Source organism: Clinocottus analis, unplaced genomic scaffold (genome assembly GCF_023055335.1).
Source record: "Clinocottus analis isolate CAN_PGR_092001 unplaced genomic scaffold, fCliAna1.0.p SCAF_36, whole genome shotgun sequence".
Classification (NCBI taxonomy): domain Eukaryota; kingdom Metazoa; phylum Chordata; class Actinopteri; order Perciformes; family Cottidae; genus Clinocottus; species Clinocottus analis.
In genome coordinates this window covers 821,516-846,515 of record NW_027176109.1, presented here as the reverse complement: position 1 = coordinate 846,515, position 25,000 = coordinate 821,516, and the positions used below count along the sequence as shown (strand labels likewise).

General features: G+C 45.0%; 1 protein-coding gene across 1 annotated transcript in view; it reads left to right on the top strand.

Annotated features, from left to right (window-relative positions):
* The window catches only part of LOC137799537 (CUB and sushi domain-containing protein 3-like), a gene marked incomplete at its 5' end in the record, with an annotated part of 388,544 nt that overhangs the window by 321,997 nt on the left and 41,547 nt on the right, over positions 1-25,000 (top strand). The window contains 10 exons of the mRNA XM_068596333.1: positions 4,381-4,569; positions 5,316-5,462; positions 6,882-7,070; positions 10,791-10,976; positions 13,055-13,249; positions 13,896-14,069; positions 16,347-16,520; positions 17,186-17,359; positions 19,403-19,588; positions 21,053-21,226. Coding sequence (XP_068452434.1) covers positions 4,381-4,569; positions 5,316-5,462; positions 6,882-7,070; positions 10,791-10,976; positions 13,055-13,249; positions 13,896-14,069; positions 16,347-16,520; positions 17,186-17,359; positions 19,403-19,588; positions 21,053-21,226 — 1,788 coding nt within the window. The remainder of the gene's footprint in view (positions 1-4,380; positions 4,570-5,315; positions 5,463-6,881; positions 7,071-10,790; positions 10,977-13,054; positions 13,250-13,895; positions 14,070-16,346; positions 16,521-17,185; positions 17,360-19,402; positions 19,589-21,052; positions 21,227-25,000) is intronic.

The following is a 25,000-nucleotide window of genomic DNA, read 5'->3' as shown; positions in this document are numbered from 1 at the left end:
ACACGTCGCCAGCAAAACCCTTTAAATGCAGCGCGTCGCGTTTTTCTAGCGGTTTCTCGGAGCGCTTAGAAGTTAAAATATTCTCATTTTAAGCGCAAGGCGGGATCAAGCGAGAGGCGGGGCTTTATTCCTTTACCACTTCCTTCCTGTGTTCGTGTGGTGTGAACAGCGGAGGAATTCAAAAGAAAATGGCCTCCGACGAGGCGCTAACGTTAGCGGTGTTTGAGTACGAAGAGCTTTACAGTTCTAGACGTCTGGTGAGATCAAACATAGCGCTCTTACGAAGGGAAAATGGCCGTAACTCATGGCGTCACTTTGTTAGTTGAAGTGTTGTGCAGGAGTTTATTATTCTACTACCAATATGCTTCATTTCTAAACATGTATGACGTGATTCTAGCACAGAATATAGCGTGTGGGCTCGATCAGCGCCTGGAAAATAACCTCTAGGAAAGAGAGTGGGGACCCAGAGATAGTAAATGCAAAGCTTAAGTTGTCTAGAAGATATTCTTATGCTTTATTCATAAAGGCTACAGCGCTGTCAATGATGCAATTAGTGTTTGCACAAAGGCCAAGGAGAACAAAACTCTGGTAATTTCATCAAATTTTCATAGAATCCTGTAAACAACAGGGCCTTGCTTTTGACGTGTGCTGCAAAAAAATCATATTTTATTAAAAAGCACAAAGAGAATGAAGTTCTGCAGCTTTGCATTGGCTGTGATGAACATTGCAGCTTCATAGCAGCTTCATAGCAGCTTCATAGCAGCTTCATAGCAGCTTCATAGCAGTTTCATTGCAGCTTCATTGCAGCTTCATTGCAGCTTCATAGCAGCTTCATAGCAGCTTCATAGCAGCTTCATTGCAGCTTCACTGCAGCTTCACTGCAGCTTCACTGCAGCTTCACTGCAGCTACACTGCAGCTACATTGCAGCTACATTGCAGCTTCATAGCAGCTTCATAGCAGCTTCATAGCAGCTTCATAGCAGCTTCATAGCAGCTTCACAGCAGCTTCACTGCAGCTTCACTGCAGCTTCACTGCAGCTACATTGCAGCTACATTGCAGCTACATTGCAGCTTCATAGCAGCTTCATAGCAGCTTCATAGCAGCTTCACTGCAGCTTCACAGCAGCTTCACTGCAGCTTCACTGCAGCTTCATTGCATGCCAGCATCAGGCGGATGTGCGATCACGTTCAGCCCGGCAGTGGAATTGCCGTGACATGTTTTAAAAGCTTTGTTTTATTGCTTTTTGTTGTTGTTGTCGAGCGAGGAATTACAATAAGAAAACAGTCTGAAATAATTTGATCTGCTCGTCGCCTGCCAAGTGAGGGCAGCCGCTCACTCGAGAGCGCCGGCTCCAAATATCCAAAGTCCTCTGGTCGGCGGCGCCGGCAGCCAGAGCACCTGCAGAGCTCTGCCAACGCCGGCTCCTGTCGAGGGAACTTTACGCTGTGCTGGAAGTCATTTCACTGGCGCTGATGTTCCAGAGAGTAAACGAAGCTGCACAGTCAGGACGTTACCACGACGAGTCGATCAGCTGTTAGTGTCGTCATGATGCAACAAAGGAAATGAAATGTTGGCTTATGGAAGAAAAAGAAAGACAAAGAATCCACTGAAGAGCTTGTTTTACTTATTAGGACCAAAATGAGCAGAAAACAGGAAAGTTACAGTCAATGAAGTACAAGATGAGGAGTATTTTATATATATATATTATTAAAATCAATTTGAATATTTATATATATATATATATATATATATATATATATATAATATAATAAATTAATGTAATTATATATATGTATAATATAATACATATAATAGAATAATGTCATATTCTGATATATATGTATATATATATATATATATATATATATATATATATATATATATATGTATGTATGTATGTATGTATGTATGTATGTATGTATGTATGTATGTATATATATATATATATATATATGTATGTATGTGTGTGTGTGTGTGTGTGTGTGTGTGTGTGTGTGTGTGTGTGTGTGTGTGTGTGTGTGTGTGTGTGTGTGTGTGTGTGTGTGTCTTCATCAATCTGCTCCTTGCCTCCAGCATGACGCGTCGTGCTTCTCTTGCAGGACGTCTGGGTTAGTGAAGCATTGTTTGACATTTTCATGGATCAGCTCATTATTGTCGTCAGGAATTCATTCCTTTCCCTGCGTTGGATGTGTTGCGTCCTTGTGCCACCTCTAGCACCAAACTAATTGCTCTCCTTGGGACATGTAAAACTGAACTTAATGTGAGTTGACCCGCTCTTCACATCCGAGAGAGACTGCTGCAGTCGGCTGGTGAAGGAAAGGAGCCGCTTCCTGTCGGCCAAGCAGGAGGAAAAAATAATCCTCCTGTGTTCCCTCCATTCCGCTTTTGTTTTCTGTCAACCCCTTCTGTTAATTGTCATATCGTGCATATAACTTAATGCTAAAAATGTCCTTGCAATGCATGCAAGTTCACCCCCCCGAAAATACCTTTTCATATAAATACCCCTGGTCTTCCATAAAAATACCTTTTCATATAAATACCCCTAGTCTTCTAGATAAATACCTTTTCATATAAATACCCCTGGTCTTCTAGATAAATATCTTTTCATATAAATACCCCTGGTCTTCTAGATAAATACCTTTTCATATAAATACCCCTAGTCTTCTAGATAAATACCTTTTCATATAAATACCCCTAGTCTTCTAGATAAATACCTTTTCATATAAATACCCCTAGTCTTCTAGATAAATACCTTTTCATATAAATACCCCTAGTCTTCTAGATAAATATCTTTTCATATAAATACCCCTAGTCTTCCAGATAAATACATTTTCATATAAATACCCCTAGTCTTCTACATAAATATCTTTTCAAATAAATACCCCTGGTCCTCCAGATAAATAACTTCATATAAATACCCCTAGTCTTCTAGATAAATATCTTTTCATATAAATACCCCTGGTCTTCCATATAAATACCTTTTCATATAAATACCCCTAGTCTTCTAGATAAATATCTTTTCATATAAATACCCCTGGTCTTCTAGATATTTCCCCAGGCTCCGTCGCCCTGTGATGAAGGTTATTTGGTCGCGTTCCTCTTCCACGTCGATGCCGAGTCGAACCCGTTTAATGTCGTCGTCTTCGCCTTCTCATTGATTTTCAAATCTGATACGAAAACAATCTCTGCTGTAATTTCTTCTTCTCTATGTATGTGAGCTTCATTCTTTGATTCCCTGTAAGCGGTCGTTGTCGTTTGTTAAATCCCACAAAGATCGTTCTGCGCTCCACTGCAGAGAACCGAGGCTCACTGATTGTGATCACGAGATCAGAAAAACACTTGAAACCGTTATTTTTTGTGTGATTTATTGAGGTCATCTGCCTAATAGTTGAGCTGAGACGCTTCTCATATTGCAGCACTTGAGCCAGTATAATAACTCATGTCTGTGACAGTAATGTACATTAGTATATTATATATTAGATCACCATGTGAACGCTCTGTGAGCTTCTCTCTGCTGTGAGAGGAGCTTCCTGTGACGCAGCGTTCAGGTGTCTGAAACCCAGCTCAAAATGTCGCCGTGACCTCTGACCCCGGTCCTTTGTGACGTCAGTGTTCAGGCCTTCTTCCCTCTTCTTCCTCTGTGTGTTTCATGTTTCTTCTGCCACACACACAACTTGTTAAGCTTCTTTTTTTATTCCTATTCCATGGTTTTCTTTGTTGGAGATGATTGTGTTGATGTGTGTTGTGTTGACCTCTGCTTCCACAGGGTCCCCACAAAATATTGTGTCATTCAACAAATGCATTGTTGTTCATGAAAAACCGCTGACTTTGTCTTTCTCTGGAGATGGAAAGCCGACGTTATCTCCTCTCCTCCCGCTGAAGCCTCACACTGCTTTGTGTTCCATCCTCATAACTTCCCTCCTCTTTGAAATATGTCCGGTCGTCCTCGTGACCTTTTTATCTGGAACAGCTGTTCGCATTAACCTTTCAGACGCGTCATGTTTCTTCACTAGTGGCCCAGAAGAGACTTCTGTTACCTGCAGGAGAGGAGAGAAACACAACTGTCATTATTCCAGACACAAGCCAGCCTGCAGGAAATGAAGGGACACACACACACACACACACACACACACACACACACACACACACACACACACACACACACACACACACTTAGCTGTCTCACCTACTGAGTATTATTGTTGGATAGATTAATATCTCAGGCTTTAGCAGCAGTATCAGTCTGGCTGAGGTGTAATTGTCTCAGCCTTCGTTCTAGCTTTCTGTGTTTGTGTGTCTTCTCCTCCTTCTCATCCTTCTCCTCCTTCTCCTCCTTCTCATCCCCCTCTCTCTGACCTCGGTCCTCTCTCTCCCTGCAGTCCAGTGTCCGGCCCACGAGGTGCGCTTCGACTCGGCGGGCGTCATCCTGAGTCCGGGTTTCCCCGACAGCTACCCCAACCTGCAGATGTGCTCGTGGCTCATCAACGTGGAGAAGGGCTACAACATGACGCTGCACTTTGAGCTCTTCCAGACCGAGAAGGAGTTCGACATCCTGGAAATATTCGATGGTGAGCTCTGCTGTTGTGGTCTGAAGGTTCAAAAATGAGGTGAGCGAGATGCAGAACAACGCTGCTGCTGGAGGTATGGACCTGCTCCTGTTGTGAGGGCTTCTGGGTAATCCATACTTATGTTCTCATTGTACTTCTCTATGCGCTGCTGGATTCATCCTGGAGCTCACTTCATCTGTGTGATGTGGACGTCAGTGTTGTTAGAGTTCATAACACACACACACACACACACATGCACTGTGTTCAGTGTGTACAGGGAAAGCTAAATGATAACACATGTCCACTCAGGAGGCTTTGAAAAGAAAAATTATATGAAAAAATAGCATAAAAAAGAGAATAAATCCACAAAGTAAAAGTATGTGTTCCTCTGTGGTTGATAAGATAAGTTAAGTTAAGAAAGTCCTTTATTAGTCCCTCTGTGGGGAAATTACAGTATTACAGCTGTCCTTATTCACAGATCAGTAATATAAATAAACAGTAGAAAATTAAACAATAAACACAAAAATATGAAATATATAAATGGAATAAAATGAATAGTAAAAAATGTGTACAAAGTGTAAAAGTATTGCACCAAAAAGTGTTAAAGTGTTCACAGTTGATGCTGTGACGTCTGTTAGACATCCATCCAATAAATTATAGATGCACCTTCATGTCTGTCGACAGTGAAGCATGTTTTTGACACTGGTGTGTGTGTGTGTGTGTCTGTGTGTGTGTGTGTGTGTGTCTGTGTGTGTCTGTGTGTGCAGGTCCCAACATCTACAGCCAGAGCCTGGCGTCCCTCAGCGGTGACATTGAGACGCCCTTCAGCTTGACCACCTCGGGCCACCAGCTGCTGCTGCGCTGGTCGTCTGACCACGGCACCAACCGCCGCGGCTTCCACATCAGATATGTGGGTGAGTACCAAAGTATGTATCCAGCTTATAATCATACTCTATTTTTATATAATAGTGCTATTTTAATATGTTTTGTGTCTCTAAAACTACAAGAAGTAAGGGTAGAAGTTCATGGGAACGAGTGGTGACACTTTGAGATGTTCGTTGAACTCTAATACGACGTGATCCTGCGGTTTTATTTATTGAGCTTTTTTAATGTAAGTTAATTTACCCCAAAAACCTACTTATCCCAACAGGAGAGGAATAAACACACTGAAGGACTTCCTGCTGTGTTGCACGCCTCCATTTAAAAAAACAAAACAAAAGGTGTTAAATTCTTAATCGTCTCTTTAATAAAGCAAGCGGTGCCGAGCAACAGTTCAGTTTGAAACGCATCAATAATGATGGCGAGGAAGGAAAAAAGAAGCACAAAAGACATTAATGTTTCACGTCGCGTCTCTCCATTATGTTTAATACACTAGTGTGTTACTCTGAAAAGTCGGCGTGATGAATTTTGTAGACGTGACTCCTCCTTGACTTGATCGACTCCAACAGGAGCTGCTCAGACCCAGCGGGCGCTAACGCATGCTAGCGCGTGCTATCGCATGCTATCTCCCAGTCACGCTGATTTGAGGGAGCGTTTGACGCGTCTGAGGCGCGGCCTCCCACCGGCTGCTCCAACGCACTTTGTTTAGTGTGTGTTGGGCGAGCGAGGAACAAATAACTGCAGGATGCTCCGGCATCGCATCTGTTCAATGAATCGAATGTGTCTGCCGCCCGCAGTCGAGGACAGGAATAGTAATAATGTGATTTTTGAGGACTTCCTTTTTGCTAAATAGATGCGACACTCCTCGGGGGAACATCTTCCCCACGTTACATTTCTGCATCTCCAACGTTCACCTGAGACTTTTCTCTGCAGGAGCTTCTTGTTAACGCCTCTCGTCCTGCTCTCTGCTTCCCCCTGTAAACATCTGCTCACCTCCTCCTTTTGACTTCATCCTCACCTCCTCTCCTCCCTTTGTCTTCATCCTCACCTCCTCATCTCCCTCCTTTGTCTTCATCCTCACCTCCTTTGTCTTCATCCTCACCTCCTCTCCCTCCTTTGTCTTCATCCTCACCTCCTCCCTTTGACTTCATCCTCACCTCCTCTCCTCCCTTTGTCTTCATCCTCACCTCCTCTCTCCTCCCTTTGTCTTCATCCTCACCTCCTTTGTCTTCATCCTCACCTCCTTTGTCTTCATCCTCACCTCCTCTCTCCCTCCTTTGACTTCATCCTCACCTCCTCTCCCTCCTTTGTCTTCATCCTCACCTCCTCTCTCCCTCCTTTGTCTTCATCCTCACCTCCTCTCCCTCCTTTGCCTTCATCCTCTCCCTCCTCTCCCTCCTTTGTTATTCCATCCCTCCCTCTCTCTCTGCTGTGTTGTTCCTTCATGGCGTCAGCGATGTACTGCAGCACTCCGGACTCCCCGCAGCACGGCTTCGTGGTGAGCCAGACCGGCGGTCACCTCAACAGCGTGGTGCGCTGGGCCTGCGACCGCGGCTACAAGCTGATCGGGAAGGGCGCGGCCGTGTGCAGGAAGACCGGCTTCGGCTTCTACGCCTGGGACGCGCCGGTTCCAGCCTGTCAAGGTGAGCGCGAACCTCTGTTAGAAAAGTTCACTCGACCCCTCGGAGTCAAATCATTCAAACAGGAACATTTATTCGTTGCAAGGAAGGAGCAGAGTCAGAGGAACAAGGTGAGAGACAAACTGCACATCCAAGACTGCTCAAAGAACCAGCTCCTAAATACTCATCATGACCACGAACAGAAACCCTCACGACGTCTTCGGCCTCACCATGAACCTTTCCCCTCGTCCCACAGAGCGGTTTGTGAGAAATGGTCGTACGATGACAAAGGAACTGCTCGTTCCTTCAGACAGAAACCTACAGATTCAGTCTCCCTGCTGTCAGGAGACATGCTGAGTTTGTGTGTGAGATTAAACAGAGACAGTAAGATGAGAAGTCTGAATACAACATTAAGCGTGAACTGGCCTCTCTCTTCCTGTTTGCTGCCGCGCCGGCCGCCTGCCGGGCGGCGAGCGTCTCGGCTCTCATCGCGTCGTCAGCAGCTGAACCTGAATGTGAATGTGAGTCCCGGCCTGATTGAGAAGCCGCTGCCCCGTCAGGTGGAAAGGAGGGGAAACGGAAATCAATCCTTCTTCCCCTTTTCCGTCTGTCAATTTCCACTTCTTCAAATTACTTTTGGCTAACTCCGCTATTAGCATGCGGTGTCTGCTGCTGTTGGGTCTCACTCAAAGTAATTGGGTTCTTTGATGCGCACATGTGAGATGTGTGCATTTACGTGTACATGATGCACACACACACACACACACACACACACTCTGGCAGAGCACAGCAGCAAACGTCAACAGATGGTGTGCTCAATTGCATTTCAGCGCGATGCATTGAAATCAAAATATGTACGTCGTGTACGATGAAATGATTTAAAAACATTTCACACCTGTGATTAATTCCGTCTTTTTTTTTTTTTGGGGTGATTATGCGTACGGCTTTTTCCAAAAGCACGTAAACCCAAACCCGTGGCTGCAAAAGGGAACTAATATATTCATGCAGACGCTGTCCATCTGCTGGATGGCGGAGATTTACACGACAGTATGTTCAATCCTGAGTACGACGAGATACAGTTAGATATTCATCCAGGCGTCTCGGAGGGAGAGAGACGTCCTAAACTAAAGTTTCCCGCGTTGAAACTTTCCATCGGCATCGTGGGAAAGTGTTGGGCGCTCGTGATTAGCATCTGTTAAGTTGTGACTGGGATGGATGTTGATTGGTTCTCTGGTGGCGGCGAGGGGGCAGCGGCTCGGCTCCGGGCCATCTTGGCATATTTGCTACCTTTGATGTTCCTCGGTGTGCAGCCGCTGCCGCTCCCATTTATTTTATCATGTGTGTGTTTGCATAACTGTTCCCGTTTAGTCGGTCTGGCCCTGCAGATGTTGGTTTCCTTCCTCCCCGCTCCGCTCTCGCTCGGCCCGACTCGGCTCTGGTGATAAACACCTTGAGAAACCTTCTGTCTGCAGCCGAGTGTGTGTGGAGCTCTGAACCCAGACTCAGTGTGTGTGTGAGGGGGAAGGACGCCGAGTGCTGGAATCCAGCTGCACGCATTCAGATTACCCCCACTGGCAACTCATGATCATCCCAGAGAGATGTGGACATTTCTTTGTCTTGCTTGAGTCGGTATTTGTAGAGGAGCTGACGTTCTGACATGAATAATGTTCTGAAACCTGAGAAGAAGAGTGAAGAAGAGTGAAGAAGATGAGGGAGGACTGTTTTTTATTAACGTCCCTCTGCAGCGTCAAACTGCTTTAAAGCAGTCGGCGGAGGCTCGATGCAGTTACCCTCAAGGGGCCAGGCATAGTTATAGATATATAGATATATATATATGTATGTATGTATGTATGTATGTATATATATGTATATATGTATATGTATATATACACATAGTGTATATATATATATATATATATATATATATATATATATATATATATATATATATATATATATATATATATACATATATACTGCATGGATTTCTCTCGTTGAGGTTTCAAGAGCAGTTTTATGGATTCATAATGACTGTAAAGTGAATGACTTGGTAAAGTGTTGACATTACTCGAGCATCATTATTATAAATGTGTCTGGTGGCAGTAAATACTTTCACTACATCGTTGGTCTGCGGATGCAGGGCGAGCTGTTGGAGCTTTTCCTGGGAGGAAACGATGCACTTCAGCGGTGACCCCGACCCCGACTTTACTTCTGACTCGTCATAGATGCAGGAGGGAGCGGGGGAGGAGGGGGAGGGGTATGGGGGGAGCACAGGTGCGACTCATTTCGTTAACGATGGCTCGGTGCCATTAAGCGGCAGCGACTCAACACCAGAATGTGGCACCGGCTCAACCGCGCTGGATGCAGTCATTAGTCATTGTAATTAATAACAGCTGTGCGTTCCCTGCAGCGGCGCTCAGACAGTGAGTGAGGTCTGTTCTACACTTCCAGAGGCGCTCGCTGTCCGTGTTGAGCAATTATTGTCTTTTGTTTGTTTTTTCACGTCACTGTGATTGTGCCCATTTGAAAGGAAAGTGACACAGATGTGCTCATGTAATTGAAATCCACTATCAATGTACAGTGTTGACACCACAAAGGAGTCGTGGGAGTACATGTGTTGTGTGTTTGACGCTCGCTCACAAACATGCGACACACACACACACACACACACGGTATGTATGTGCAGGGTTCTTACGGCCATGGAAAAACCACTTGCAGGCCTGGAAAAGTCCTATAAATGTGTTATATTCATGTGTTCATGACGTTTATTTATGCTTCATTTGAAATAATGAATCTGCTTTTAAAAGAAAGAAGCTCAAAATATCAGCAGCATACATACAGGCATCTATATAAATGTTTGTTCTTTTAATCAAACTATTGTCTCTCATTCATTTGTGTCATTTAAGGTTTAACATTTGGTTAAAAGTCATGAACATTTGGTTTAAAGTCATGAACATTTGGTTTAAAGTCCTGAACATTTGGTTTAAAGTCCTGAACATTTGGTTTAAAGTCCTGAACATTTGGTTTAAAGTCATGAACATTTGGTTTAAAGTCATGAACATTTAGTTTAAAGTCATGAACATTTAGTTTAAAGTCATGAACATTTGGTTTAAAGTCATGAACATTTGGTTTAAAGTCATGAACATTTGGTTTAAAGTCATGAACATTTAGTTTAAAGTCATGAACATTTGGTTTAAAGTCATGAACATTTGGTTTAAAGTCATGAACATTTGGTTTAAAGTCATGAACATTTGGTTTAAAGTCCTGAACATTTGGTTTAAAGTCCTGAACATTTAGTATAAAGTCATGAACATTTGGTTTAAAGTCCTGAACATTTGGTTTAAAGTCCTGAACATTTAGTTTAAAGTCATGAACATTTGGTTTAAAGTCATGAACATTTGGTTTAAAGTCATGAACATTTGGTTTAAAGTCATGAACATTTGGTTTAAAGTCATGAACATTTAGTTTAAAGTCATGAACATTTGGTTTAAAGTCATGAACATTTTGGTTTAAAGTCATGAACATTTTGGTTTAAAGTCATGAACATTTGGTTTAAAGTCATGAACATTTGGTTTAAAGTCATAGAATCGCATTGATAAAAATGTATTTAAACCCTCGTTTTGGCAGCCGTCCCTCTGCTAATCTAGTTTGTGTGTTTGTGTGTGTGTGTGTGTGTGTGTGTGTGTGTGTGTGTGTGTGTGTGTGTGTGTGTGTGTGTGTGTCTTGTTGACGCCCGTCCTGCAGCTGTGTCGTGCGGCGTGCCCAGCGCTCCCGTGAACGGCGGCGTGCTCGCCGCTGATTACTCCGTCGGCACACGCGTGACCTACTTCTGCAGCAGCGGCTACCGGCTCTCCTCCAAAGAGCTGACGACCACCGTCTGCCAGCCGGACGGCACCTGGAGCAACCACAACAAGATCCCCCGCTGCATCGGTGAGCTCGGGCCGTCTGATCGGGGGAGCGAGCCGGCTCTCAGCCTCGGGAGGCGGGGCTTTTTCACGATTTTACATAATTTACTAAATTTACCTTTTAATCAAAGGCTCTTGCATATAAGATATAAACTCATGCATCAAAGATTGCTGCACAAGCTCAGTTTTGGTGCTTAAAATTGGTTCACCAAAGGTTTTAGGTTCACAAAAGCAGTGGAATGTATGAATACAAGGGTAGATACATTTAAATAAAACCAAAACCACATTTTTTATTTTCGTAAAAATGTGGTCTTTTATGAGGAAATCCTTCATATCTCTTGTGAAACCATACTTTACTCAAGTGGACAAACTTTTTTGGTGCTAAAAATTGGTTCACCAAAGGTCTTAGGTTCACAAAAAGCAGTGAAAAATATGAATACAATGGTAGATCCATGTAAATATGTCTTAAACCAAGTTTTTTATTTTCGTTTTTTGAGTAGAAATGTGGTCTTTTATGAGGAAATTCTTGTGAAAACATACTTTACTCAAGTGGACAAACTTTTTTGGTGCTAAAAATTGGTTCACCAAAGGTCTTAGCTTCACAAAAAGCAGAGGAATATATGAATACAATGGTAGATCCATGTAAATATGTCTTAAACCAAGTTTACTATTATCGTTTTTTGAGTAGAAGTGTCGTCTGTCACTACTTTCATCAAAACGAGAGAGCGACCGCACGGCGGCGAGCACTCGAGAGAGAGACGAGGATAGGGAAACGTTACGGAGGAGAGACACTGATTTGGAGATTTTGAAAAGTTGACAGTTGGAGACAGAAACATCGCCGAGTTTAAACGAATCCTCTGGAGAAGTTGTGGAATATCAAACCGTCCTCAGCAAAACACTGCTCTGTAAAGGAAAGGTGTCATGGAGGATGGATCGCAGTCCCAACAGAGCCACGCGTTCTGGTTTCACTACAAAGACACTTAACTTGTTGGGGAGTGATGATGCGATGGAGGGATGAAAGGGAGGAAATGTGTAGCTGGCGCCGGGGCGAGTGTTTTACACGCCAGAGCAACGTCAGTTTACCCAAGTGATTGACAGCGCTGTTTACTTTTGAGACCAATGTTTATTCCCTGCTCCATGTGTTTCCCGCAGCTAAAAAGGGGGAAACAGAGTTTTTTTTTTTCAAAAAAAGCTCATTTGATTTTTAGAGAATTCGTAAACAGCTTTGTTGTGACGGAGCATTTGTAAACAATAACAGCAGAAAAGTTTTATTTTACATGGATTTGTCCTTTCAACTGATTAAAATGGAGATTAAAGTATTTCTTTGTACCTTCGGTGGTTGTCCACCGCTGTAGCAAGCTAGCACTGCTGCTAGCTCCCCGCTAGCTTGCTGCTACTGCCAGAATCCTCGCTGCCCGCGTCGAGCATCAAGCCGGGGCCGGTCCCGCTACCTTTGGTGGTTGTCTGGGATCTATCGGAGAGCTAGCAGCAACGCTAATAGACAGTTAGCAACAGCGCTAGCTGGCGGGGACACCCACCGAAGGTAGTAGCGGAATCGTAACCCGACTTTTACAGCAGCTATTTCCGTTCTGTTTACAGATTTTAACTTAGTAGTCCTGTGCACAAGGGATGACGGACAGAAATTGAGTCCGATTTTTTCCTCCTGTTGGATAAAAGTATTGCTTTGTAGCGTAGAAGTCGGGTTGCAAGCCGCTGCTTCCTTCTGTGGTTGTCTCCCGCTGTAGCAAGCTAGCGCTGCTGCTAGCTGCTGCTCTAACCCACGTCTCCGCAGCCCGAGTCGGGCGTCGAGCCGGGGCTGGTCCCGCTACCTTCGGGGGTTATCGGGGAGCTAGCAGGGAGTTAGCGGAGAACTAGCGAGATCGAGCAGCAGCGCTAGCGGGCAGCTAGCAGCAGCGCTAGGGGACACACCCACCAAAGGTAGAAGCGGCTCGTAACCCGGCTTCACGTTAGCTGTTTCCGTTGTGTTTACAGATTTTAACTTAGCAGTCGCGCGTACACGAGATGACGGACAGAAATTGAGTCATATTAATTTTTTTGTCCGTTTGGATAACTTTACTAAAATCTCCTTTTTCCTCGGCACAGTCATCATGTGCCCGAGTCTCAGCTCCTTCTCTCTGGACCACGGGAAATGGAGGATCGTCAACGGTTCGCACTACGAGTACGGAACCAAAATAATCTTCACCTGCAACCCCGGGTACTACCGCGCAGGCCCCGCCCACATCCAGTGCCTGGCCAATGGGGTGTGGAGCTGGAGAAACGAACGGCCGCGCTGCAGAAGTGAGTGAGGTTACAACAAAACCAAAAGGATGACGTTTCATTGGATTAAATCAACATTTAGCCATGGAGTTGTCATGATGGAAACATCGGTACATGCCTCGTAGCGCATGCAATTCAACCATCGCACTATTTATGAGTTTCATTAGTTTCCTAGGACGGATGGAGTAGAAGGGAATTGAACCTTTTTTGGTATTTACCAAATTTAAAAAGCCTCAGGCCCGCTGGATTCATGGATTATGACGTTGCCAGACTTAAACAGCTTTATTCACAGCTCGGTGACGCACTTTTTTTTCCTCTTTACCTCCTCTGTCTCGTCTAGATTTTAGTTCATTGCAGCAAAGGGAAATAAAAGCTTTTCTTTGCTGCTACGTTTTGAGTCGTGAAATAGCTGAATAGCCTGTTTTTTACGGCAAAAAAGAGACGCCGGCCGGCTGATGCAGGATGTTGGTACGAAGGCAAACACCGTCGTTATCCTCCTCCTGATGGAGCGCAGGTCGCTCTTTCATTGCATTAAGGTCGGCAAGACGGGTGTAAATGATTTCACTCCCATTAACTCTGAAGATGTAAGCCAACTACCATCTCTCTCTCTCCCTTCATTCTGTGCCTCCTCCTCCTCTTCCTCCTATCGCCTGTCATCTTATTGCAGTCATTTCCTGCGGGGATCTTCCCACTCCCCCTAATGGGAAGAAAATTGGGACCCAAACGACCTTCGGCGCGTCGGCCATCTTCAGCTGCAGCCTGGGCTTCGTTCTGACGGACTCGGCGGTGAGAGAGTGCCTCCTCTCCGGCCTCTGGAGCGGGACGGAGACTCGCTGCCTGGGTGAGCGAACAAAGCGGGGTCTGAAAGTCCTCTTTAACTTCATAAAGGACGGCGTTGAGCGGGGTCACACACTGCAGGCGATCTGTTCAGACAGGATATTAGCTTTTTGTTTTTTCTTTTTGAGCCAACATGCTCAGAATAGAACCAGATGGGGAAGCAGAGGGTGGCGATAATTGGTTCTGTTGCCAAGTGTGTTTGGTCAATTACCACAAATATTTAGAAAGATGACCCTTTTTCTGTCGTCGTCTGGTTCTGACATCACGCTGCTGCTCGACGCCGACGCTTTAAATGTTCCTTTGCTTGTTGGGCCGCCGCAGATCATCACTGTTTCAGGGTCATGGAAACAGGAACAAACGGATATTTACAGGCCTGGAAAAGTGGAAATGTGTTATATTCATGTGTTCATGACGTTCATTTAGTTATAAATAATGAATCTGCTTTTAAAAGAAAGAGGCTCAAAATATCAGCAGCGTACATACAGGCATCTATATAAATGTTTATTCTTTTAATCAAACTATTGTCTCTCATTCATTTGAGTCATTTAAGGTTTACTGTATGCTTTGAATCCTCATTGTTAGTTTAAATACTACATTTTATCACTTTTTACTGTTTACACACACATTTCACACAATGTTTGATCATGAACATTTAGTTTAAAGTCATGAACATTTAGTTTAAAGTCATGAACATTTAGTTTAAAGTCATGAACATTTAGTTTAAAGTCATGAACATTTAGTTTAAAGTCATGAACATTTAGTTTAAAGTCATGAACATTTGGTTTAAAGTCATGAACATTTAGTTTAAAGTCATGAACATTTAGTTTAAAGTCATGAACATTTGGTTTAAAGTCATGAACATTTGGTTTAAAGTCATGAACATTTGGTTTGAAGTCATGGAAATTTTGATCAAAAGTCATGAAATTTGTATTAAAAGTCATGCAAATTTGGTTTAAAGTCATGAAAATCTTATTTAAAGTCATAGAAATTTCATTTAAAGTCCTTAAGTTTTGATTTAAAGTCATGAAATTTCATTTAAAGTCATGAAAATTTGGTTAAAAGTCATAAAAAATTTGGTTAAAAGTCATAAAAAATTTGGTTAAAAGTCATAAAAATTTGGTTAAGTCATAAAAAATTTGTATTAAGTCATTAAATTTGGTTAAAAGTTATTAAAAAGTTGGTTAAAAGTCATTAAAATTTGGTTAAAAGTCATGAAAATCCATTGGTCAGAATGTGTGTTGTTGACTGCTTGTACAGTCGAGCCTCAGTCAGTCTGTTGAGAGAGAGAGAGAGAGGGAGAGAGAGAGGGGGAGAGAGAGGGGGGGGGAGGGGGAGAGAGAGCGAGAGAGGGAGAGAGAGAGAGAGCGAGAGAGGGGGAGAGAGAGAGAGAGAGAGAGCGAGAGAGAGAGAGAGAGAGAGAAAGAGGGGGGGAGGGGGAGAGAGAGAGAGAGAGAGAAAGAGGGGGGGAGGGGGAGAGAGAGAGAGAGAGAGAGAGGGGGAGAGAGAGGGGGAGAGAGAGAGAGAGAGAGAGAGAGAGAGAGAGAGAGAGAGAGAGAGGGAGAGAGAGAGAGAGAGAGAGAGAGAGAGAGAGATGTCCTCTAGGGGCGCTGTGGTCTTGAGCATTCGGGCCTCTCGTCTTGAGAGGTAATAAAACGCTCGGCTGAGTTTCCGGGTGTGCGTGGATTAGAGGAATCCGACTCGCGGTCGGCGGCAATTTATAGCGACGGAGGAAAAATCTCAGCGAGATTTCTCGTCTGTGAAAAAATGTGTTTATTGCAGCTGAAAGTGATGCGATTACGCGCATGAGCGTCTCGCAGCGAACAGATTCCTTCTTGAGGAGTTTTCATGTCGCTCTGTCTTCTGTCGCCGGGCGGAGGAGAAGCCGAAGCCAAGATGAATTTAGAAAAGATAATTCAGAGATTATGAGCTAAATGCAATATGTTTCATGAATACACAAACTCATTTTGTTTTCCTCTCGGAGACCTTTTTCTTTCACTTTTTTTTTTTTTTGAAATCGCCGGTTTCCTCATTTCATTTCATAATGCAGTTGTCAAAATGCAAAGTTATTCCAACGTAATAACGCAATCAAAGCCCGTGTTTCTACCCGGCAACTATCCGCCATTAATTCACCAGAAAGCTGAAGTTTTGAAGCGTGGCGTCCACACGAGAGATCGACTCGAGCGGCTCAGTAAATGATTTGTAACGTTTGTGTTTGTGTTTGCACGCCACGGCGTCAGAGTGATGTGTGATGTGACACTTCCTCTCTGGTTCCTCCCTGCAGCCGGTCACTGCGGCCTCCCCGAGCACATCGTGAACGGCCAGGTGATCGGGGAGAACTTCGGCTACAGAGACACGGTGGTGTACCAGTGCAACGCCGGCTTCAGGCTCGTGGGCTCCTCGGTGCGGATCTGCCAGCAGGACCACCGCTGGTCCGGCCTGCTGCCCGTCTGCATCTGTGAGTTCTTCTAAGCAACCCTCACGACTCAGTGGCGCCGCGAGAGGAGTCTCTTACCACCAGACCACGAGCTGAGGAAGAGTCCTGCGTTTTAATTGGATCATTTTACAAAGAAGCCTTTAATATGTGAATGTGTAATGTACGCTTCTTTTTTCACCTTGAATAAGGGAAGTAGCGCCGTAGCATGACTTTAGCATGACTTTAGCATGACTTTAGCATCACTTTGTGTTTTATTGAAGGAATCCTACTTTTTCATTCCTGTTTGTCCTCACGGCTGGATGCACTTTTCTGTGAGTCGCTTTGCATAAAAGCGTCACAACCAGAAAGGGTTAATGGCTTGATTTTGTTGTTTTAAGGCTTTAAATCACCGCTCCTGCTCCTTCAGTCGATAGTCGGTTCACGTCCTCGTGATGTGACTGATCTCCTCGGCGCCGCTTACCCGCTCCCCAGATCCAGACCACGCCTCGACTCCCCGATTACCATATTGTCTCTTTCGGGGTTAATCGTATGATAATGAAATTCCCATGATGGGTGTCACTGTACGTCGCCTTATTGATCACGGTTATTGAACTGCCTCTCTCCTTTCCACACACTCCATCTTCCTCACCCCTCCTCCTCCTCTGCCTCTCATCTCTCCACCTTTCCTCCTCGCGTGGCGCCTCCAGCCGTCACGTGCGGCCACCCGGGCAGCCCCATCTACGGCCGCACCACGGGCGACGGCTTCAACTACAACGACGTGGTGCGCTTCTCCTGCAACAAGGGCTACACGCTGGAGGGACCGGCCAGCGCGCAGTGCCAGGCCAGCCGGCAGTGGAGCCAGCAGCCGCCGACCTGCAGAGGTGAGAGAGAGAGAGAGAGAGAGAGAGAGAGGGGGTGGGGGGGAGAGAGAGAGAGAAAAGGTCCCAGAGAACTGGGAGAGGAGATGATTGGCAGCTGGACTGACTCGAGGTATCAGAAGAGATGCAGATGCATCTTGACAGTTGAACAAAAAAAGCTGCTTGTCTCTGCCAGCGTGCTCAGACATCGCCTCAGGATACCAGACAGGGAGTGTGTGTGTGTGTGTGTGTGTGTGTGTGTAGGCGGGGGGGGTGTGCATCTCATCAAGCACCTGCAATTATCCTCTTTCTGAAGAGGCGACCTGTCGCCGTCGTCCCGCCACACTTGAAGGTGTTTTTCACGTTTTGCTAACAGAAGCCGCTTCTTCTTCTGCTTCTTCTTCTTCTTCTTCTTCTTCTTCTTCTTCTCGAGGCCGAGCCGGCGCTGCTCGCCAGCCGGCCGGCAGCAACCTCGCGGCCAAGAAAGCGTTGGAACCCGAGTGAAAATGGCTCTTTGCCTTTTTTTTTGTGCGACGGTTCAGGAATCAGAGGCTAGGAAATGACCAGAAGAAGCTCCAGCCAGCAGATGTATCGCCGCCATTCAGGACTCAGCAGCCAGTGACCGCCAGCTCGCAGAGAGCTGGCGTCCAACAAAACACGACTTCTCCCAGTAAAGCGTCAGCATCGACATCTGGAGCAAGAGCAGGGAAACGGTAATAATGAGCTGGATGTATGGGCAGAGGCAGAGGAAGTGAGGGAATTGTTTCTACAGGTTTTTTTACTGCCAGTTGTTACCAGAAGGCCTCGCTGCAGGGAGAGATTACTTTGATGGCAGAAAGCTCAGAGTACATTAAGTGGGAGACATTTTATTGAGGGTGTCAGGCCGGTTGGCTGTGTTGCAGTCTGCAGCAGGTAAGGCTCATTAGTGGAGCGTAACAATCAGCAACGCTGCAGACGTTCCTCTTGTGGCGGGACCGGAGCAAAGAAATGCTTTCTGTTTTGACAGCGTGACGCTTCTTTTTCATCCACTTTCCTTTCTTACACCCCCAAATGAAATGAGAGAATGAACAATATCTATGTAGTGCACAGCGGTGGAAGCTGTTCATGTGTGTTTGCCTTCTGGAGATGCTTCTAGCGTTACAGATACGTTGATGAATGTCGGTGCAGGTGGCTGTAAGGACGTCTTCCTTCAGCCGTCACAGTGATGTCCGTCACATCCTTTCATCCGTCGGCCGCCTTCTGGTTCTGGTTCGAGGCGAGCGAGGATCGATTAGCCAGACTTTTGCTCAGTTTTTTTAAATATCCCTCCTCTTGGCTCTGAGTTGAGTTGGCAGTCGGATGTGAGGAGACACAGTTTTCATTACCGTGAATGGCACCGCAGAGACGGACCTGGAAAAAGATCAAAAAAAGAGTGAAAATCGTATTAAACTGTCATGATTCCCTCCTTTTGTGAGGAAACTCGTACTGCAAATACATATTTTGAGAGTTAGCTAGCTTGTGCCACACGTTAGCATTATTTATTTAATTGTAAATAATTCATTTCACTCGTGCGGTTTCAAAGACTTCGGCATGAATTTGTGACAATGGACGTTTCTTTTTTTTAGTCCTTTTTTTAGTTTTCAGGAGATATTGTTATTGACAAACGCCTAAATATAGCCTGAACTCGCTGGCCTCCCTGTTTGTAGAGTAAACAGACAATCAGCGTTCATATCAACCGTCAGCTATTATTAACGTGCTGACGGACAGAATTCATGCAGACGAGCCGCCGAACAAAAGGAGACGGGCCGAAGCTTCCAGGAAGAAGTCTGATCCCCAGTGAGACGCTGGGATGAGTCTAACGCCTGGTGGTTTGTGCTGGAAAGTGGAAAGCGTTGATGAGACGCCGTCCAGCTCCTCAGGAACACAACAATGTTCTTCAATCATTTCCTTTAAATACATTTCAAACATTTGCAATATCATTTTTTCTGCGCTGATACAAATTGATTTGATTGCTGCCGTGTGTTTTCTCCCTCCATGACTCGGACTAATTGAATGAGTCGCGATGACGTCACCGTTTTTGTCTTTCAGTGGTGAACTGCACCGACCCCGGCATCCCCGCCAACTCCATCCGCGAGAGCAAGATCGAGCACGGCATCTTCACCTTCGGCAGCGTGGTCTTCTACGACTGCAACCCGGGCTTCTACCTGTTCGGCTCCTCCGTGCTCACCTGCCAGCCGGCGGGCCACTGGGACAAGCCCCTCCCAGAATGCATCGGTACAGTGGCTTCTTCTTAGCGTGCTCCACGTTGTTCGCTGCTTTCTGTTCGGTGCGTTCGTGCAACAACAAAAACGAATGCATTGAGAAATAGAAGTTTCCCTCTCTGTCGAGTCCACAACCGTGTGCGTGTCCTCGTCTGCTTCCAGAGTTTTAAACAGTGCGAGTCTCTGGAACGCGGCTGAGAGCATCTGCGTGATGTCGGACGCTCACGTCCTCGCTCAGCCTCATGGAGACGTGTCAGCGGCCAGTTGTTCAGGCTAAACAGCTGATGTTCCCTGCAGACACACAAACAGTGAAGCCACAGTGAAGTGTGGGGTAATCAGAGGGTTTTTAGCGCTCCCTCTCTGAGCACCTGGCTCTGCACTGCTCTCTCTGCTTGTTCTGCGCCACAGCCGATGACCTATTTCTAGAGGAAACGACGGAGAGTAAAACTCTGCTTGTTGTTGCTCAGGAAGCCGCTGAAGAGCGATGACGCACACAATCGACTTTGTCAAGCGGAATTTTAATTAAAGAGAAACGGGGAGTGTGTGTCTGTCTGAAATGTTCGTTTGCGTCTCCGGGCTTCACGACTCTTTGTTTGAAACGGTGTTTTTATCCGTTTGCATTGTGAGACTAAAGCTGATGAAGCAACGACGTGAAGGTCGAACCTGAAGATGAAGAGACTGAGTCTGGTTTTAGTCCTGAAAGCAACGCCGAGCATGTGAAGGGCAACAGGAAGGAGATTTAGCAAAATATTACTCATGCATTGAGAGTATGGAAGCCCATTCCCCCACAAAAGAAATCATAATTTTGCCAAAAAAGGAAAATTATGAAAAAAACAGTCGAAACTGGACTTTTTAATTTTTATCATAATTATGACTTTTTTATTATTTTTTTATCATAATTATGACTTTTTTATTATTTTTAAATTATAATTATGACTTTTTTATTTTTTTTAATCATAATTATGACAACACAAAATGAAAAAAGTCAAATTATGAGATAAAAAGTTGAAATAATTTTGATTTTATTATCTCATAATTCTGACTTCTTTTATTTGTATCATAATTTTGACTTCTTTGTCATAATTATGACTTATTTTGTCATAAATGGGCTTCCATATTTATGTCTCTGCACTGCTGCTGGGTTTAGAAATGTAAGAATTGTTCGGTCGTCGTTCCTTCTGTGTTTCGTGCTCTTGTGTGTTTTAGTGTCGCGGTTTTGTTGGATTGTTTTAACGTGTTTTTGTTTATAACTAAAAGCGACCGGTTCTAGTGAGTGTGTTCTCGTTGGTGTGAACGACATCATGCGACGTGTTTATGAATATGATATCAGAAGGCTCAGGTAGAAACGCCACAGCCGCGATGTTGCATGAAAACACGCGGTAGCCGTGTAGCTCGACATGCTAGCATCTGCCGTGTGACACGCGTGTTCCTCCTCCATCGACGCTCCAACATGTCCTCCCTCCCCGTGTGTCCTCAGAGGTGGACTGCGGCCGGCCCGGCGTTCCTCCTCACGCGCTGATGAGCGGCGACTCCTTCACCTGCGGCTCCACGCTGCGCTACACCTGCTCAGGTGAGCGCCGGCTCATCGGGGACACGGCGCTCACCTGCCAGCTGAACGGACACTGGAGCGGCCCGCTGCCGCACTGCTCAGGTACACAGCGTGCTCACAGACACACACGGGCTTTTACACACACACACACACACACACACAGGCTTTTACACACACACACTCACATGCGTGCTTTCACATGTCGAATCACACTTTATTCTCTCTTCCTTTCGACACTGCACTCGGTGTCATATTAGAGACATATTAGTCATATTAGTTATATCAATTGTATTAATTGTGTTAGTTGTGTTTGATTTCACACAGATGTTGTTGGTTCTGTTCTAGATTAATGACATCGCCCCAAAACAATGGAATATAATGGAATATTATGGAATATAATGGTGTTCTGTTGGTGTCGTAGCATTAAAAGACGTCTCTAATGCTCCACAGAGTCGACGCTCTGATCAGAACTATTGATCAAATAGTTCTGATCAAACGCGTTCTGCTCTCAGACTAATCAGGACACTCGAGTCCCATTTTAATTATTTAAATGTGATTTCTCAAACGCGACGCATCGTGTTCGAGCTTCATTAGTGATGACGACGCTCACTGGAACCCGAACAGTCAGCGTTGTTCCTCTTGGAGGAAGTGAGAACAGGAAGTGGAAGACGAAGCTTCCTGCTGGGAGAATCACTGGAGTGAGAGACCAGACCGTCTGTGTCCAGCGGGTTGAGATGCTCTTGATGTTTATCTGAAAAACCTTGAAAGAAAGTTTAGTCTGCGTCTGCAGAGCTACACCCCCCCTCCTCCTCCTCCTCCTCGTCTTCCTCCCCCCTCCCCTCTCTGCTCTTCCCTCCCGTCTCACTTGAGCATTCCTGACCATTTAAGTGGATCCACTTTACCGAGGCTCACTTGGTTTGTTCAACTCACCGACCCAGAAGTGATGTTGGTAAGCAGACTTTCTTCTTCTTCTTCTTCTTCTTGAACTGAGAGAGCAAACTCTCGGCTCGCTTCAGTATTTACCGAGCCGGTTGGAGAGGAGCGCGGCGGTGGAGGAGTTGAACTCCATCCAAAACGGTGCCGAGTGATCTCAGGGCCTCCAGCGCGTCATCGTCGGAGCTTCCAGGACATCTTCTGCTCTTCGTCCTGCAGGATGGAAGCGACTCGGCGGCGTCTTCCTCTCCCTGTGACGTGCAGCTGACGCTCAAAAGAACAAGCGCATGTTTCGTTCTTCTTCTGCGCGGCGTTGAGACGCTTCCACGTAGATCAACAGCCCACCAACACGCCTCAGGGGAGGAACGTGAGCGATACCAAATGAAACCTCGGCGGTCTGAGCTCCAACAAAAAGATCTACTTCCTGTGTGTTTTGTTTCCTAGACACCCGGCCGATATAAACTCTAATCCGGGACGTGAAACATTTAAATCTAGACTCAGTGCGTTTCATTTAACTTGTCCGAAAGCTAATCGGCATCAATTCATCAGTTGAATAAGTGAGATAAGTAAAAGCCAACAGGAGGCCGCTCCCCCAGCGGTTACGTTGTCAAACAGAGATTGCTGTTCAGAGACTGAACCCCTGAGGAGGAATTAAAGAGTCGGTTCAGCGACCGGAGGAGTTCACTCATCATAAATTACGCTGCGACTTAGCGAGCGAGAGGAGGAATGAGGACGTGCTGAGGCGCACAGCACACGATGAGAGGCTGATAACGTGTGGGAAAAAGCTAATTTAAGTTCATTTAGTTGCCGTGCAACACTTTTTATTACGGATTCTGCTCGGAAAATGTCATTGGACCGAGTCTTGATCGTGTACGTTGGATATTTGTACGTGCATAAGGTTATTGTACATTGCATATGTAGTAATAATAGTTTAACCTTTTGGAAACCGTGTAAAAATCCTTATTTTAATACCCAGCATGCCCCATTCAGACAATCTTTTAGCATAAAATTGGACATTTTTCCATTTTTAAACCGAACACAGTTTCTTGACTGAAACTTCTTCCTAACAGAACAAGACTTTGTTTTATTGTGATTGTTGTTCAGGTTCTGATTCTTTAGGTCCTAATCTTTCCAAAAAGGTGTCTTATTGACGCTCCAGGAGGCTTTTTGGGGAATCTGGCTCATATCATGCTGGATGTTCATACTTACCATCAAAATATCTTTTAAAAGTGATTTTTTGCAGATATTGCTGAATAAATACATACAATAAACACAAGTATTGGAATTAATTTGGGGTTCAAACAACGACTCAATCAGGGAAAAGAGGTCTGGAGACAACGTTGTTCCACCGTTTAACAGGTTCTAATGAAAAAGCATAAAGACAAACTACGACTTAGTGCATAAATGATGTAGTTTAGTGACCGATAGGATACTCTACAACATGTATGATGCATCTTTAATGCTGTTGTTGGGTACAGCTGCTCGTCAGTGTCACGTTGCTCTGCGTCGTTGCTTCTCGTTCAGGATGTAATCATCAGCTTCCAGCAGGGAAACCGTCTCCATGTGAGCGCCTCTCGCCTCTCGATGTTCCTCTTTGTCCCGTCCTGCTGCACAGAAGCTCGATGGATTCAGACAGAAAGAAAACATCTGCTGAAGAACTCAGAACCCTCCACATGTGTAACCGGGCGGTTTACAGGAAGTTGTGACGCGGCACAAAAACTTCTTGAAGGTGATGCAATCGGTGCTGCAGTGTTGGGCAATCTGCAAAGTGTTGGTGTACGTTTTAAATGCCTCGGCCGAGGATTTAAAAAGTTTATTTTTGGGCGTAAAGGTTGCTGAGGAGTCTATAGACGCTTCAGCCGCAGGACTGGAAGTTATTTAAATTGTACGTTTGTGTTCTCAGAGATAGCGACGGCGTGATTTGAGCTCTGAAGTCCTGCGTCCAGCCTCAGCAACAGTTCTCATCTGCGTATCCATCCATGCGTCTATCCGTCCTCATCGCTCCTTCTTTTTGGTTAATTAGTAAGAGGAGGCTTAAAACTGCTTGCACAGCCATCCCCCCCTCTGTGTGTGTGTGTGTGTGTGTGCGTGTGTGTGTGCACGGCTGAGTTGAGGCCTTATTATTCCCTCACAAAGAGCCGGTGAACAGACATTAACTCTGATTCAAACCAAATCCACCAACATCCCAATTAGAGAGATTATAGCTGTCACAGTGCATGCCGAGCCGGGGCCGCCTCACCTAACGGGAGGAGACTAATGAAGTACAGACAGCTGCTGGGACACGCACACACGTGTGCACACGCAAGTGAACACACACACACACAGAGGCAACACATAAGCATCCTGAACCCGTTGAAAACGGTGGAACAACGTTGTCTCCAGACCTCTTTTTCCCAGTGTTTCACTTGTAATATGAACCCCAAATTAATTCCAATACTTGTGTTTATTGTTTGTATTTGTTCAGCAAAGTCTTGAGAGAAAAATGTATAACTGCAGAAAAAAATCCCTTTTAAAATATATTTTGATGGTAACTATGAACATCAAGCATGATATGAGCCAGATTCCCTAAAAAGCCTCCTGGAGCGTCAATAAGACACCTTTATGTAAAGATTAGGACCTAAAGAATCAGAACCTGAACAACAATCACAATAAAACAAAGTCTTGTTCTGTTAGGAAGGAGTTTCAGTCAAGAAACTGTGTCATTCAGTTCAAAAATGTAAAAATTACGTATTGTAAGCCAAAAGATTGTCTGAATGGGGCATGCTGGGTATTAAAATGGGAGCAGGAGGGTTTTAAGTTAAGATGCACTTCAAAAATAAGTGTATGCCGGTCCGTGCTCACGCATTCAACAAGTACACTCTCTGACGTGTACAGGAATAAGAGTACACTTATTTTTACACACAGCGACACACACACACACACGCACACACACACACACACACA